The 16444-nt window shown below is 39.6% G+C and overlaps 1 protein-coding gene across 1 annotated transcript in view; it reads left to right on the top strand.

The window, feature by feature from the left end:
• Window positions 1-602: 602 nt before the first annotated feature.
• LOC114923264 (connector enhancer of kinase suppressor of ras 2-like) overlaps window positions 603-16444 on the top strand; it is a gene marked incomplete at its 5' end in the record, with an annotated part of 27167 nt that continues 11325 nt past the window's right edge. Inside the window, 4 exons of the mRNA XM_029285997.1 lie at window positions 603-651; window positions 13641-13689; window positions 15259-15434; window positions 16122-16195. Coding sequence (XP_029141830.1) covers window positions 603-651; window positions 13641-13689; window positions 15259-15434; window positions 16122-16195 — 348 coding nt within the window. The remainder of the gene's footprint in view (window positions 652-13640; window positions 13690-15258; window positions 15435-16121; window positions 16196-16444) is intronic.

The following is a 16444-nucleotide window of genomic DNA, read 5'->3' as shown; positions in this document are numbered from 1 at the left end:
AATCATTTCATTGTTTAATTGTTCTAAGTGTCAGGAAATTTCTCCTTAGTTCTAGGTTGCTTCTCTCCTTGATTAGTTTCCATCCGTTGCTTCTTGTCCTGCCTTGAGATGCTTTGGAGAAGAGGTTGACCCCCTCTTTTTTATAGCAGCCCCTCAAATATTGGAAGACGACTGTCATGTCACCCCTAGTGCTTCTTCTCATTAAACTAGATATACCCAATTCGTGCAACCATTACTCATGTGTTTTAACCTCACATTTCTGGGGCTGAATTCTCTCCACCAGTCCAATCCATATGTGTTACTTTCCAAGCTGGAATCCTAAAGGCTTCAAAATCCCACTTCACAACAAACCCCCTTTTCAAATAACTGAATGACTTCAGTGGTTTGTCCAGTTCTATGTTAAATGATTCTGAATCACTTTTTTCGTTTATTGATCCTTTTGAGCTGACACTTGCATGAGCAATGAGAGACATGCCAGGCAGCATCGTTCAAAGAGCCAGCAGGCATTTCTGTAACCTTTTCTCTGTGACCGGTATAAATGGCATTTATAATTCATTCAGTTTGTGTTTTTGAAATCTTTTCTTCCGTGATCTCTCTTGCAGGTATGTCAACTCTGCTGCTGAGCGGCAAGGAGGTACAGCTATGAGAAAGGTAAATCCCCAAAACCTCACTCTGGTCTCTTTAGAGAAATAATTTACTTCTATGACCCGCTGCATGGTTATCTCTGGGGTTGTTTTTTTTTAATGAATGAGTCAATCCGGCAATTCTGCCTGGCTTTCAATGCAGCTGTATGCGCAGTAATGTTTTAAAAGAGTGCTCAACTTCTCCATCGATGTCCAACTGGAGATCAGAGATCGATGGAAAAATATGGCCTAAACAGAACAATGATGGCCAAGGGCCTAGAGCAGTGATGGCGAACCTTTTAGAGACGGAGTGCCCAAACTGCAACCCAAAACCCACTTATGCATCGTTGAGTGCTGGTGGGTGTGGCCCATTGGCTGGGTGTGGCCCATTGGCTGGGTGTGGCTGCGGTGGTAACGGCAGACTGGGTGGGACTAAAAAGTTCAATCAATCAATTCCAACTTTGCAAGATCTTTTTTTTTCCCACGAGAAGTTGAAATTGACTGATTGAACCTCTCTTTTTTGCACATGGCGGCGGAGGCCTAAAGCGAAAAGGTTTTGTAAAACCCAGCTGAAGGCCTAGGACTGGGGCGATGGCGCACGTGCCCACAGAGAGGGCTCTGAGTGCCGCCTCTGGTACCCGTGCCATAGATTCGCCACCACTGGCCTAGAGATTTGGTCCTGTGAAGGGGAAACAGTTTGGTATTCTTAATCCTAGGTAAAGATAGTTAAGAAATAAATAAGGATAGTGAAGACCTTGTTTAAATAATAAGAGATCAGCCATCTTTTTAGATCCCGGGTACCAGCATACAATCTTGTGCAATGGTATGGGTACCACAACTATTAAAATTGGTCAGCCCTCATGAGACATTAGCAATCTCAGCCGGCACAAGATGTCAACATTTTTGCTGAAAACGTTAACGTGATTTAATACTCTCATAAGATTTCGCCCCTTTTTCATCCATTTTTAAAGAGAGAGATAGGGTTTGCCGGTGTCATTTCAGACCTGTCACAGGTGCTTAGCAAGGGAAGGAATGATATTCTGAATCCCTAACTTAATCGGGCAGAAACGGTTCTCTTGTTTCTGAAGAGTGCACGACCCAACTTATTAGATTGAAATTGCAAGAAGAAATCTTTTGACTAAACCTTAGGAAAAAGCTTCTTGAGATAGATTGGGTTTTTTTTCTTTTTCAATGCACTTTTTCAATGTTTTCTTTGTGTCGTGTTGTTTGTTTTTGTTTGTTTTTCATTCTTTAATTTTTTTGTTTTTGAGTTTTTGTATTTTAATCCTTTTTGGAATAAAATAAAAATTTGAAGACGAAAGAAAAGAGATAGGTGATGGGTGCAGTTGGATTGCCTTGCTGGGTCTGTCGTTTTAGCTATATTTCAACAAAATTTGGTCAGAAGTGGAATAGTAATGTATCTTTATGTCCAAAGGAACGCAGGAGATGTAATATTTGTATCTGTTGGGAGCCAGTTTGATCGCGCAGTAGGCTAGAAACCAGGAGACTGGGAATTCTAGTTCCACCTTATTCATGGGTGACCTTGTGCCAGTTGCACTTTCTCAGCCCAACTCATCTCAAGGGTGGTTGGTGGAGGGGAATAGGAGGAGGAAGGAATATGAGCTATGTTCACCACGTTGAGTTATTTGTAAAAATAATAAAAGCAGGTTAATTTTTCTTAAAAAATAAGCAGGTTTAGATTACATTGATGTAGGCTTCCATGATCAGTATCTATTGGGCAACATCTGGTTGCAGGTTTTAGACATAAATATAGACCATGTTCACTAAACCTGGAAGCCTAAAACTGCCCGTAGAGTAGAGTAGAGTAGAGTAGAGTAGATAGAATACGGAATAGAAGAATAGAATAGAATAGAATAGAATAGAATAGAATAGAATAGAATAGAATAGAATAGAATAGAATAGAATAGAATAGAACAAGGAATAGGATAGGATAGGATAGGATAGGATAGGATAGGATAGGATAGGATAGGATAGGATAGGATAGGATAGGATAGAATCTTTATATAGAATAGAATAGAATAGAATAGAATAGAATAGAATAGAATAGAATAGAACTGGAAGGGACCTTGGAGGTCTTCTAGTCCTATACCATCTCAGACAGGTGAATGTCTAGTCCAGTGGTTCTTAACCTTTTTAATGCCGCGACCCCCAACCGGTCGTAAGTCAAGGACTAAACCGGTCGTAAGTCGAGGACTACCCAACCGGTCGTAAGTCAAGGACTTTCCCTGCCCAGGAGAGCTGCGCATGCGTGGTTCCGCCCCCTGCGCTGGCCGAGACGGAGCAGGCCAACCACCAGCTGGCCCAGCTCAAGGGAGGTAAGGCACCCGCCGGAAAAGGGGAAAAAAATGGCGGACAGCCTTGCTTGGCGACCCCCATGAAATGGTTGATCGACCCCAAATGGGGTCGCAACCCATAGGTTGAGAACCACTGGTCTAGTCTCTTCTTAAAAATCTCCAGTGATGGAGTGCCCACGATTTCTGGTGGCAAGCTGGTTAATTGTCCTCACTGTCAGGAATTTCCCCTTAATTCCAGGTTGCTTCTCTCCTTGATCAGTTTCCAACCATTGTTTCTCATCCTGTCCTCTGGTGCTTTGGTGAATAATGTGACCCCCTCTTCCTTGTGGCAGCCCCTCAAATACTGGAACACTGCTATCATGTCTCCCCTATTTCTTCTTTTCTTTAGACTAGCCAAACCCAAGTCCCACAGCCGTTCTTCGTATGTTTTAGCCTCCAGGTCTTTGATCATCTTGATCAATGAGTCTTGATTACTTTGGAGCCTTCTTTCAAATATATAATTTTCCTATTCTTCAACCCTTGAAGGGCACATTTTCAGTCCTTCAAGTGAAAACTTGTGCATGCACTGTGGTCACGAAGGAGAAAAGCAAGATAGAGAGCAATCATTACACATTACAAACTTGCAATAACTTGGATATCAGAAGCCCAAGTTGGATGGATTTTGTCAAGCGTTAATAACACTGAATTAAATTCCAGACCGTTTTAAGACACCCTGCCTTCTGCTTGTCACTTTTCCCAGGGATTTGACACTCATCACTCAAACGGCTAGAAAACATCGTGAGGACAGATTTGTTTCTTAGCAAGAAACCGGTAGACTGCTGTTTATTAGAGAGGTGTGAATCAATATAATATCATGTCTTTTTACCGTGTAAATTAATAAGGCAATATTCCAATCTGGTATAATTTTTTCTGGAATTAAAACATCTACTTTTAATAGCTTTACATTTCTAAAGTTCAAAGGCTTTGATGTGTCTTCCATTAAGTTGTGGAATTGTTTAATATAATTTGCTGAAGAAAATCATCTTGCTTTTCTTCTTTGACAGGAAGGTTTTTCCTTAATTCAAATTCCTCCAGTGTAGGTTATCTTGAATAGAACTATTGCTGATTTTGAGTAGCATAATTCTTTTCAAAAATAGTCATATGTAGATTTATGTTCGGGTAAAAAGAGATGAGAGTTGCCTTTTACCTTTTAAATGAATCTTACGATTCATAGGCCAGCAAAGGCCGATTACCTCCAAATATCCATATCTGATCTTAATGAACTCTATGGTGGGATTATGTTATAGGCCAAATATGGGGGTATTGCCTTCTCACACAGCCCATGTCACCCTTGTCACCCAGACAGTTTGGGATTCAAATATGTGAACAACCGGTTCTCTGTGTGGATGCTGCTTCTGGAAGTCCATTCTGGGCCTGGGCAACAAAAAATTAGCTACCGGTTCTGCTGAAGTGATGCAAACCGGCTGAATCCCACCACTGCACCCAGACCATTTGTGCTACCGGACCATCCCTGACCCAATCCATAGAATAAACGATCACTTAAGCTATTCCACCTATACTGATACTTGCAGGAGAAGGACTGGCAGAGCTGGGAGAGGAGTCAAGCGGGGCATAAGTTTAGCATCTCTACATAGTCAGAAAGGATGAAGGACAACCACTTTTGAATGCTGGTCATTGTGGAGCCAGCTTTCTTCAAATGATGCTGATGTTTTGGTGTTGTTCTTTTCTCCCCGAGCTGTTTGGATTTGCTTCTTTGTAGCATTCCTGCTGAGGCTTAATGCAGATGCTTCGGCAGATGTTGCTGCAGACAATGTAAGCAAGTTCTGTGCTTTATTGTTGCCACTTGCCAGCCCGTTAAGAATTCTCTCTTCCTTTTGGCCCGATTCTTCATGGAGTGAACGCAGGATAATTAGCCTGAACTCTAAATGCTTTGAATAGAAGAGTTGGCAGTTTCTGTCCTTTTTGGGGAGTGCTGCCTTTCAGTTTAAGTTGCTTTCTGACGAACTGAAAAGAGCATCTTGTAGCAAAATGTACAATTAGGTAAGCATTCAAGATTTCAAACGAGGCGCAGGCTTTGAAAAGCAGCTGCTTATAATATTCATTTTTTTAAAAAAAATATATTTTCTTTATGTGGCTTCTGCCTGGGGATGACTAATCAGTCAGATCGGTGCGCAAATTTGTCATTTATCAGAGCAGACCCAGCTTGCATACAAAAATCGTATGTTTATTTTGAAATCATTGTGTGGTTTCTTCTCAAAAGGAGTCTTTTTCGGCGCCTCCTGGTTTCTCACACAGGCTACAATGAATTGCCAAGGTTGTTTGGGAGGGGCTGAGTTTTTAGAATTAAATATACTATTTGTTTAGAAGATTGGAAATTGGTCACCTAAATTACCGAGGCAACAAGTTGCTTAGATCAAGGGTCTGGTTTCAAACCGAGCAAGAAATAATCGGTCTCCAATTTCCACCGAAAAAATAGACAATCAAAGACTGATTGTCTTTAGACAATCAAAGAGACCTTTAGTCAAATTTCAAAAGCTCACTGCAAGTAATTAGTTCTGACTCATCACAAGAAAATCTTGTCTTTTGCCCAGCAAAGGGGGGAGGAAAATTTTTTATTATTATTTATTCAATTTCTATGCAGATATCTGGAATTTATCTTAGTTATGAGAAAGATAAAAGGGGTGTAAAACTAGGAAAATGGAAACCACTTCTCAAACCACTCAAGAGTCATTACTTACAGTAGTGGCCAAAATTGTGGAAACCTTTTGGGAAAAGTGTACAGTAGAAATGCCACTTTTGGTTAAGTTTCCACCAATTTTTCTTCTAATTCCTTTATAACTGTAGCCTGGTTCACTTAATAATACTATTTTACATCGCTTTCTGGGTGACCAGTCAACTCTTTGCACCATGACTTTAATTTTATTACGTTTTACAAGCTCACTAAATGAAAGAACACCAAAAAACCCAGCCAACTTGACAGCGATCACATAACACACTGACACATGTCCTCCTCTCAGCTTCAATACATGACATCGATAACCAAATCCTACTGTGATCTGATTGGCTTATTGCCAAAACAAGATGACACCTGATTGGCTCTCTAAACACTCATGCTCATTGGCTACAATCAGATGAAGGAAAGCTACCTGATATCAACCTAAGCAAGTTGTGCTTCCTTTTTCTGGTTATTTGGCTATAACGTTTCATAGAATACGGTATAGAGAATTGAACAAACTTTGTTGCATTACATTCTTGATTAAATTATCTTTCCGCTGATATATAATTTTAGGGTACTATTCCAAAAGAAAAGTGGTGTTATTAGCCATCAAACGTCAAATACACTTTCCCCAAAAGGTTTCCACAATTTTGGCCACTACTCTAAATATTTAGCAGGGGTCTCCCAAACAGGACAAAGATGGTCAAAATGTCATTGACTCAAAAGAGTGGGACAGCAAGGATTTAAATCGAGACTGAGATGTTTATATACATTTCTGTGTTCTGCTATTGGGAAGGCAGATCTTCTAAACACATAGGCTTTCTTTCTTATTTGCAATAAACTAAATATTTAGCATGGTTGAGTGAACTGTTAGCTACTGTAGTTTCAAAATGTGGGGTCGGGTTTCTGGAGAGAAGAGATTTATAGCCTTGCCTATTTTGAAGTCTGACAGCAGCCAAAAGGTATGTTTGTTTGTTTATTTATAAAATTTATCAGCTGCCATGAGTTGAGGTAAGATGGGCAGCCTATAAATTTTATTTTTAAAAAAATGAATAAACTTGAGTTAATAAAATGGATAGCAAAGTTCATGCTGGTATATTTTGGGGTCAACTCAATATTAAGTGGATGGTAAGTATATAATATGATGATAGCAAAAGGCTCTCAGATATGCAATTTAGATTGGATGTGAAAATATCCTGTTTCAAACCAGATCTTTTATCTTCATCACATCTTAGACAAGGAATAACCAAGCTTTTTCTGACTGAAGACCCTATATTATTGTTTAATTCTCAATATATTATTATTTAGAACTAGTATAGCTTTAGGGATATCAACAGATAAGTTACTAGTCCCTACTGATATAGTCATGGAAATCCCCAGATTATGAACTAAGACAAAATGGCTGTCAAACATCCACCATCTATATCAGGAGTCTTCAAACTTAGCTCTTTTATGACTTGTCGACTTCAACTCCCAGAATTCCTCAGCCAGGCACGTTGGCTGAGGAATTCCGGGAGTTGAAGTCCACAAGTCATAAAAGGGCCAAGTTTGAAGACCCCTAATCTATAACATAGTTGCTTGGCTTCAGTATTTTTACATTTCTATTTGTAGGGGAGTATGTTCTGATATACAAACTAAATCACAGGTGGACCCCAAAACTGTTATTGGTGACCCAAAGCATTTTGAACCTAGTTCTCTTTCAACAGCATTGATAAGCTTTCTACTTAGGTTTTCCATACAACAATCCTAAGCACATTCAATCACCAATAAATACTTTCTGGGCTTTTTGGAGTCTACCTCTCCTGTTTTGGTGGGCTGTTATCCAACAGTATATTTAGAGCTTGACAAATAGCCTAACTCTAAAAGGTCTACATCAGAGGTCCCCAACCTTTTGGGCACCAGGGACCGGTTCCGTGGAGAGACGTTTTTCCGCAGACCGGAGGGTGTGTGGTTTTGTGTCCTGCCTGCATCCCACAGATGGGGCTTTGCTTGTTTGTGCAGACCGGTTGCTAGCATGCCACAACCCGGTATTGGTCCATGGACCGGGGGTTGGGGACCCCTCGTCTACATAATTCAGTGCAAGGGAAAGTCAGTTACGGTAGACCAGTTGAGTTGCATCAGGCATGTCAATGAAAACCACAGGCTCACTATCTTGACTTACTGGCATTGGGTACCAACCTACTATTTGTTGTGGTTAACTGACAGCAAGAACACACGTTCAGGGTTTCTTGAGCTCCTCTTCCTGTTTCCTGTAGAAATCTGGAGCTGTGCATTCTCTACCTCTCGGGTGAAGCCTACCTGCCCAAAGATGGAAGCTGCCCACAGCTTTCTTATCTAGTCTGCATTTTTCCACCCGTAGCCCTGTTAACTGTCGACAGCAGAAAGAGAAGTTAGGCTCACGTCCCAGAGATCTGAACTCCCTTTCCTTACTTTGGGCCCTTCTGCTGTTCTACATGCTTGTGTTCATTTTTCACAAGTTCCAGCCTCTGAACAAAAACCCAAAGCCAAGTGCTCGTTTCTCCTGTGAACTGGCTCTGATACTCCCCCCTCCTAAACAGTCTTTCTTAATTACCTGATTTTGAACAATGCAAATCCATATGCTGCTCAGAGTTCAGGGAGGGAAAGGAGAAGAATGTGGCTGATTGACTCCTATTTTTAGGCGTTTTTTTCTCCCTTCTGCTTTTCTAATCTCTTCTGCTTCCCTGATCACCCTATTCAGAACCTTTCATTATGCGTTGGAGAGGGGTGAGCTGGCTGTTGTTTGAATAGACAGCATGATCTGCAACTTCTTCAGCTGATTCTTAAGAAGCTTCCACTCTGGGGAGTCAATCATTTTCACTCAAAAGAAACTAATATTCCAAGAGTGGCATTTCTTCGGGATTATATCAGCTGTGGAATCTCCTTGGCAAAGATGAGGAAGAGTTGTAAAAGGCCAAAACTCTGAAAGGGGCCTGTTTTCCGAAACCTTTTTCTAAGAGTAAATTGGTTGTTTTTTTCTTCCCTAAATACTCAGAGCAAGCTGTTTTTACTCGTAATTCTACTGGAAATGAAGGTGCTGTGAACTCTGTAGAACTAAACAGAGCAAAATATACACCAATAATAACAATAACAATAACAATAACAATAACAATAACAATAATAATAATAGTAATAGACGAGGAAGAACTGGAGAAGATAACAAAATACAGAGACCTACAAATAGAAATAGAAAGACTGTGGAAAAAGCAAGCAAGGGTAGTACCAATAGTAACAGGCGCCTTGGGTGCAATCCCAAAACAACTTGAGCACTACTTGAACACCATTGGCATTGACAAATTCGCCATTAGTCAATTGCAAAAGGCGGCCTTACTAGGAACTGCTTCCATCCTGCGACGATATCTGTAATACCATCAAACATCCACATCTGCCTATCCCAGGTCCTTGGGAAGGACTCCATAGGTAGACAAAAATGCCAAATCCAGTCTGAATATCTGGCTGACTGTGTGATGATTAATAATAATAATAATAATAATAATAATAATAATAATAATAATAATAATAATAATAATAATAATAATAATAATAATAATAATAATAATAATAATAATGTTGGAAGGGATCTTGGAGGTCATCTAGTTCAACCCCCTGCTCAAGGCAGGAGACCCTGTACTATCCCAGACAAATGGTTGTCCAGTCTCTTCTTGAAAACCTCCAGCAATGGAGAACTCACAACTCTGGAAGGGAAGCTGGGAGTTGAAGTCCACAAGTCATAAAAGAGCCAAGGTTGCCTACCCCTGGCTAGTCAGACCTACTTCCCTTAACTGCTCACGGTCCAGTTTAGGCTCTAGATCCCTGTTGTCGCTCAAGGGAAATCATCAAAACAATTAAAAAACGAAAATTAGAATATTTCGGACATGTGATGCGACACCCAGAAAAATACGGCATACTCCATTTAATCCTCCAGGGAAAGATGGAAGGCCAACGAGGTCCATGCAGAAGAAGAACATCGTGGCTTCAAAATCTAAGGGACCGGTTTGGACAAAACTCAGCAGCACTTTTTCATGCGGCTGCTGATAAAAACATGATCACCAACTTGATCGCCAACATCCGATAATGGATATGGCACAAGAAAAAGAAGAATAGAGGGTCTCCAGCTTGAGCAGGGGGTTAAACTAGAAGCCCCCGGGGGTCCCTTCCAATTCTATTATTCTATGTTCTAAGAACACTTCACTAAAATCTGGCAGGAAATTACTTTTTAGCAGCATGCCTTTGGTGTAATTTTTAAAAAAGAAAAGAGGTAAAACTGATGGGATAACCCTTATACACACACACAAACACACACACACACACACACACAGAGAGAGCCATATATTTCAGCTCTTCTCCTCTTGGGATCTTATTGGGTCATTCCTTTCCCCCCTAGTTCTTGGGGAACTAATTAAACCCGACAGCAGTCCAAAAAACTCTCATCTCTTCTTAGTTTTTAAAGGTAATGTTGCTGTCTTGTTAAATTTGCAGCTTGAACTTTGCACAAGCTAGTTGGTTTTTTTTTTAGCACTGATTGAGACATACAGAGAGTTTACCGTTGCTGGAACTGCCCACCCCGTTGCTATTTTTATCTCTTATTCCAAGCTGGATTGTCAAGAAAGATTGTTTCTGGTAAAACAGAGCGGTGCGTGTGTGCGTTATTGTGTTTGCTTTCTGCTTGCTTACTGGAGCCAGAAGAATATCGTCCGAGCAGAAGGATCTTCGACTGCCCTAAAATAACTCAGACTGGCCTGGTGTTGTTGTTTGGGTTTTTTGTAGTGGTTGCTGTTTTTGATTTGCTGATTGTTAAAAATCTCTTTTCAGAGTCACGTTAACTTTAACAGCTGGTCTTTTTAAAGCAGCCACATCTGTTCTCCAGCTCCCATGAAGCTTGAAAGAACAGTGGCTGCTTTAATTAATAGCAGGAATGTGTTTCCAAAATTTGAAGCATTTCTTCTAAATCGTTTTCTCCTGTATAACTTTTATTGTTTTATCAATGTGTAAAATACAAAGAAAGTTAAAAATGGGAAATTAAGGGAAGAAAAAAAAAATGGGAAAAAAAACAGGAGGTACAAGAAATAAAGAGGCGTTGATTTCCGACTCTCTTTAGCACAGTATAAAAGATAACATTACAACCTCAGCTTTTTACTTTTACACATTAGTATATAACTAGCCACTTCTATAACAACAAATCTATCTTAATTGGCAAAACCAAAGTTAAAGTTTCAATTTTTTTTCATCCCAAGCACAAAATCCAGAAGTGATATCAAAATAAAAAACATAAATATATATTCTCCTCTTTGAATAGAACAACCAATTTAACCATTACTGCTTTATCTTCCTTGCTGTTAAAATAATACGTATTTCTATTTGCACTTAATAATCTTTTTAAAAAATTATCCGCATTTTTATTAACAAAATTCATTGCACTCTTTCAAATTCTTTAACCTGAAAGGGAAAAATATTATTTTTTCATCCATTTTAACACACTAAGCTTTTCATTAAAAATATTTCTAAAATTAAAACATTACAATGCATCTTTTTTTTAAAAAACACACACACAAATGGCCATGAGCTTCCACCAAATAATGTGAAATAATAATATATAAGGAAGAGGAGGAAGACGAAACTGTCATGGAGGCAGAGAAACTAAAATAAAGGCTTTGAATACAGGTGGTCCTCAACTTATGACCACAACTGAGCCTAAAATTTACGTTGCCAAGTCAAACGCTTGTTAAGTGAGTTTGGCCCCATTTTACAACTTTGCTTGCCACGATTGTTAAGAGAATCACTGCTGTTGTGTTAAGTTAGTACATGGTTATTAAGCGAATCTGTCTTCCCCACCGACTTTGCTTGTCCTCTTCTTCTTCTTGTGCCATATCCGTTATCGGACGTTGGCGATCATGTTGGCGATCCTGTTTTTATCAGCAGCCACACGAAAAAGTGCTGCTGAGTTTTGTCCAAACCGGTCCCTTAGATTTTGAAGCCACAATGTTCTTCTTCTGCCTGGACCTCGTTTGCCTTCCATCTTTCCATCTTTGGAGGATTAAATGGAGTATGCCGTATTTTTCTGGGTGTTGCATCACATGTCCGAAATATTCTAATTTTTGTTTTTTAATTGTTTTGATGATTTCCCTGGGCTTTCCCAGGCGGCTTATCACCTCCTCATTTCTGATCTTGTCAACCCAGCTTATACGTAACAGCCGCCTGTAAAATCCACATTTCAAATGCTTCTAGTCTCTTCAGGTGGCTTCTGTCAGAGACCAACTCTCTACTCCATAGAGCAGGATAGAAAAAATATAGCATCTGACAAGTATTTTGCTTGTCAGAAGGTCGCAAAAGGGGATCCCATGTACCCAGGACACTGCAACCGTCATAAATATGAGTCAGTTGCCAAGCGTTTTAATTTTGATCAGCCAATCACAAGGATGCTGCAACTGTTATTTTTCGTTATAACTTTGAATGGTCACTAAATAAAACTGTTGAAAGTTGAGGACTACCTGCATCTCCTTTAAAGTAAAAGCTGCATGTGAGAAAGAAATCAGGTTAGAAAGAAATCAGGTTAGAAATAGGTTAGAAAGAAATCAGATTCTCCTCCCCCCCCCCAAGATGCTGGCTGGGGAATTCTGGGAGTTGAAGTCCACAAGTCTTAAAGTTGTCAAAGTTGGACATCAGTATAGCCTGAAAATCTCACCCTCAGCTGTCTACCACTTTATTCTGCTGCTTTTTATAGACTAGAGTAGACGTACTGTAGGGTCTTTAAAAAAAATCTGAAAGTTTTGCATATTCCACATATTGAGAAATTTCCCTGTGTGGGTGGGGTTTGTTTTGTCCTGACTGATAACCAGAATGAATGCATCTTTTCTGCTTCCTACAGCAAGTCTAATTTGTTCCGTTCCAGATCTGCACCAGTTTGCAAATTCCATTTTTAAAGCTTGCATAGACAGCCATGTGCCTTTTTTTTTTTTTTTTGGTTCGCCTCCGTGTGATATTTTTACACCCAACGTGAACATGTTTGTGATCTCTTTTTAGAATATATGACATTTCGTAGGGGATTTCCCCCCAATGCGTGCTTTTTTTGGTCACAAGTTTCCATAGTTTTATATGCTTAAAACATCCTTGGAAAATTATATCCCAAAAGTTCAAGGCAAAAATTGAAGTTCACACATCATAGCCAGGAATTGTGAGCTCATTGGTATCTACTTGAATGTGAACCAAACATATTTCTCCACTTTACTGAACAGAACACAACAGAATAACAGAATTGGAAGGGGCATTGGAGATCTTCTAGTCCAATCCCCTGCTCTATTCTATTCTATTCTATTCTATTCTATTCTATTCTATTCTATTCTATTCTCTCTCCTCTCTATTCTGTTCTATTCTATTCTATTCTATTCTATTCTCTCTCCTCTCTATTCTATTCTATTCTATTCTATTCTATTCTATTCCATTCCATTCCATTCCATTCCATTCCATTCTATTCTATTCACCTGCCTAACAAAGGCTTGACTTTTTCATCCCCCTCCATGTCCAGTTCTCTACTGCTCAAAGTAAGACCGCTGAAAAGAAAGCATTATTGTATTGTACTTTGTGTGTACATGTGTGTGTGTGTGTGTGTGTTTGTGTATGTGTGTATAAAGAATCAGCATAACTATTTGCTAAATCACATCAAAGATGACACCAACTAGAACACAGAACAACTTAAAGACGTAGTGCAAGATAGGAAGATGTGGAGAAACCTGGTCCATAGAATCACCAAGAATGAATGGATATCATCATCATCATCATCATCATCATCATCATCATCATCATCACCATCATAAAATAAATAAAGGCAAACGTTTTAAAGAAGTGTGGGGTTAATCACAAAGGGAAATGAGACCGGTGTGTTATTCACAGGGCAGGGTGTTTTCTCCACAATGTTTAACTTTGTTCTGTGATAGTAACTAATCAATGTTTTCCTTTTGTCTTTTATTCCAGTCTTTTCACTATGCTTCCTTGAGGGTAAAGAGCAAAAAATGGCCCAAAGGTAAATGGTTGAGAAAATTAAGAATTTAAATAATATGACATTAAAGCCACAGTTGGATGGAAGTATAACATTGTATTTCACAGGTACAACATACGGTGCACCTAGAACTTATTAAATTGTTGAGTTAAGTCAAATCCAGCAATGGGAACAATCACTCTTATCTCTGCTTTTCTCCAGTCTGTTCCCCTCCTTCTGTCTTCTCTTTTTTTCTATCTTTCCTTCCTTCCTTCTCCTTTTCTTCTTCTCTTCTTTTCCTCTTCTTCTTCTTCTCCTCTCCTCCTCTTCCTCGTCTTCTCTTCTCCTCCCCTCCTCCTCTTCCTCCCCTCCCCCCCATCTTCCTCCTCTTCCAGCACAAACCATTGTTTACAGATCTCAGTAGCCAGGTTCATGAAATGCATCAAACCCTACCAACACACAACGTAACTTAGAATTATATGCCAGTTCATTTTCTTCGCCATTTTTCCTTGGTCTCCTTTTCTACTGATTTGGAGACTCTTCTGTATATTAATGGTAGCAATTCCAGTGAAGAACGTGTTACAGCTTCCTCGGTTTTCTACAGAAAGGAAAAATAAAGCTGGATGTCAACCAACACATTGATAACGTCAAACCTCCAGCCCATCTCAAATTCTGCCCAATGCCTGCAGTGATTTCGGGGTGTTAATTAGTACACGGAATAGTTCAATTTTTAAATGCCAGTCAGAATGAGTCATTATGTGGCAATTTCAATAAATTCATTTTGTAATCTGTTTGAAAACCACAGGATTGTTCAAGAGTGACGCCTTTTTTTATTACACACTTGTACGCTGGGTTGTTCTACAATTGACGGAATTCAGAATATCGGTTCCAAAGAAATAAACTTTTTACAGCTCAGCTGTGGGATTGTACAGAAGAAAGAATCATAATTTAATGGGATCTAAACTCCTGACTATGCTTCACAGCTGTAGGACAAATATAATTAATATAACAATGTAAACCCAATTTTTCACACTGCGCAGTCTGATGTTTTAATTAAATTTGCCCTCGGCTTTATAGGAAAAAAGTGATATGAATATTACAAGAAATTCTGTTTCTGGTGATAAAAGAAAAAGTGGCGAGAGAAATGGAGAATAGAATTTCTGAGTGATCCCGTCGTTTGAGAATAATGAAAACAAAGTCTTCTGATTTCTTAGTCCTCAACTTGCACCCACAGTGGAGCTCAAAATTCGTGTTAAGTGAAACATCTGTGAAGTGAATTTTGGCCCATTTTACCATCTTTCCTGCCCCAGTTGTTAAGTGGATCACTGCAGTTGTTCAGGCAGTGGCACAGCTGTTAAGTGAATCTGGCTCCCCCATGGACTTTGCTTGTCAGACGGTCGCAAAAGGGGATCACGTGACCCCTGGGACACGGCCGCCGTCATAAATATGAACCCCTTGCCGAGTGTCCAGATTTTGATCTTATGACCTCAGGGACCCTACAACGGTGATAAGTCCCTTTTTTCAATGCCGTTGTAACTTTGAACGGTCACTGAATGAACTGTTGAAAGTTGAGGACTGCCTGTGTAGTAGCCATTCTACATCTTTTCTTTATAGGCGGTTCTCTGAACAACAGCAGCCGACGGCGGATTTCCTGTAAAGATTTGGGTCACGGTGACTGTGAGGGTTGGTTGTGGAAGAAGAAGGATGCCAAAGGTTACTTCACTCAGAAGTGGAAAAAATATTGGTTCGTCCTGAAGGATTCCTCCCTCTACTGGTACACTAACCAAAATGTGAGTACCNGATAGATAGATAGATAGATAGATAGATAGATAGATAGATAGATAGATAGATAGATAGATAGATGATAGATGATAGATAGATGAATGGATAGATGAATGGATAGATGAATGGATAGATAGATGAATGGATGGATGATGGATGGATAGATGGATAGATGGATGGATAGATGGTTGGGTGGATGGATGGATGGATGGATGATGAATGATAGATGGATGGACAGATGATAGATAGATAGATAGATAAATAGATAGATAGATAGATAGATAGATAGATAGATAGATAGATGTTTTATTTATTATTTTATTTCTGACTTGTGCATTGCAAAAGACAAGGCAAACCCATCTTCACATTAAAGCTGTAAATCATGGTCTGAAGTGCCTTTAATTCCAGTTTTGGTTGTGGCCTAGGCTTGCAGAAAGTAACATTAAATCAAAAGACATATGCCTCATGCGGAATTAAAAGCAGCCATGGTTCCATGTTCCTGAGCATAATGTGGTTATTAATAGACTGAAAATTAGCCTTCCTTTTTCTGAAATTGCTTGGGATTTAAAGGCCATCTACAAACAGAACTGGCATCAGCTGTAGCATGCTCAGTGATCTGATAACCTTATTAGCTGCAATGTCTCTGCCATCCTTGGTTCTGTCTCAGTGGTATGGTCTCCTTTCTCCGATCACAGGATGAAAAAGCAGAAGGATTCATCAGTTTACCAGAGTTCAGAATAGACAGAGCAATTGAATGCAGAAGGAAACAGTAAGTAAGAACCAGAATCACCCTCCGAAGTAGAGATATGAGTAGCTTAGAGACCCAACAAATCTGTTTGTGCTTTATGTAGAATTGTGCAAAGCTGCTTTAGGGGTGCAGTTCCAAGATCGCCAAATTTGAAGGAGCTTCAAATGTGAAGACTAGCACCTAGTTTGGGTCATGAAATCTCTGCAAGAAAATAACCAAGCTCAGAGAGCACCAAAGACCCCACAATCTCCCCCCTCCTCTTCTTCCTCC

This window comes from Protobothrops mucrosquamatus, unplaced genomic scaffold (genome assembly GCF_001527695.2).
Source record: "Protobothrops mucrosquamatus isolate PMUCROS unplaced genomic scaffold, P.Mucros_1.0 scaffold2680, whole genome shotgun sequence".
NCBI classification, from domain to species: Eukaryota; Metazoa; Chordata; class Lepidosauria; order Squamata; family Viperidae; genus Protobothrops; species Protobothrops mucrosquamatus.
This window is presented reverse-complemented; position numbering and strand designations above follow the sequence as displayed.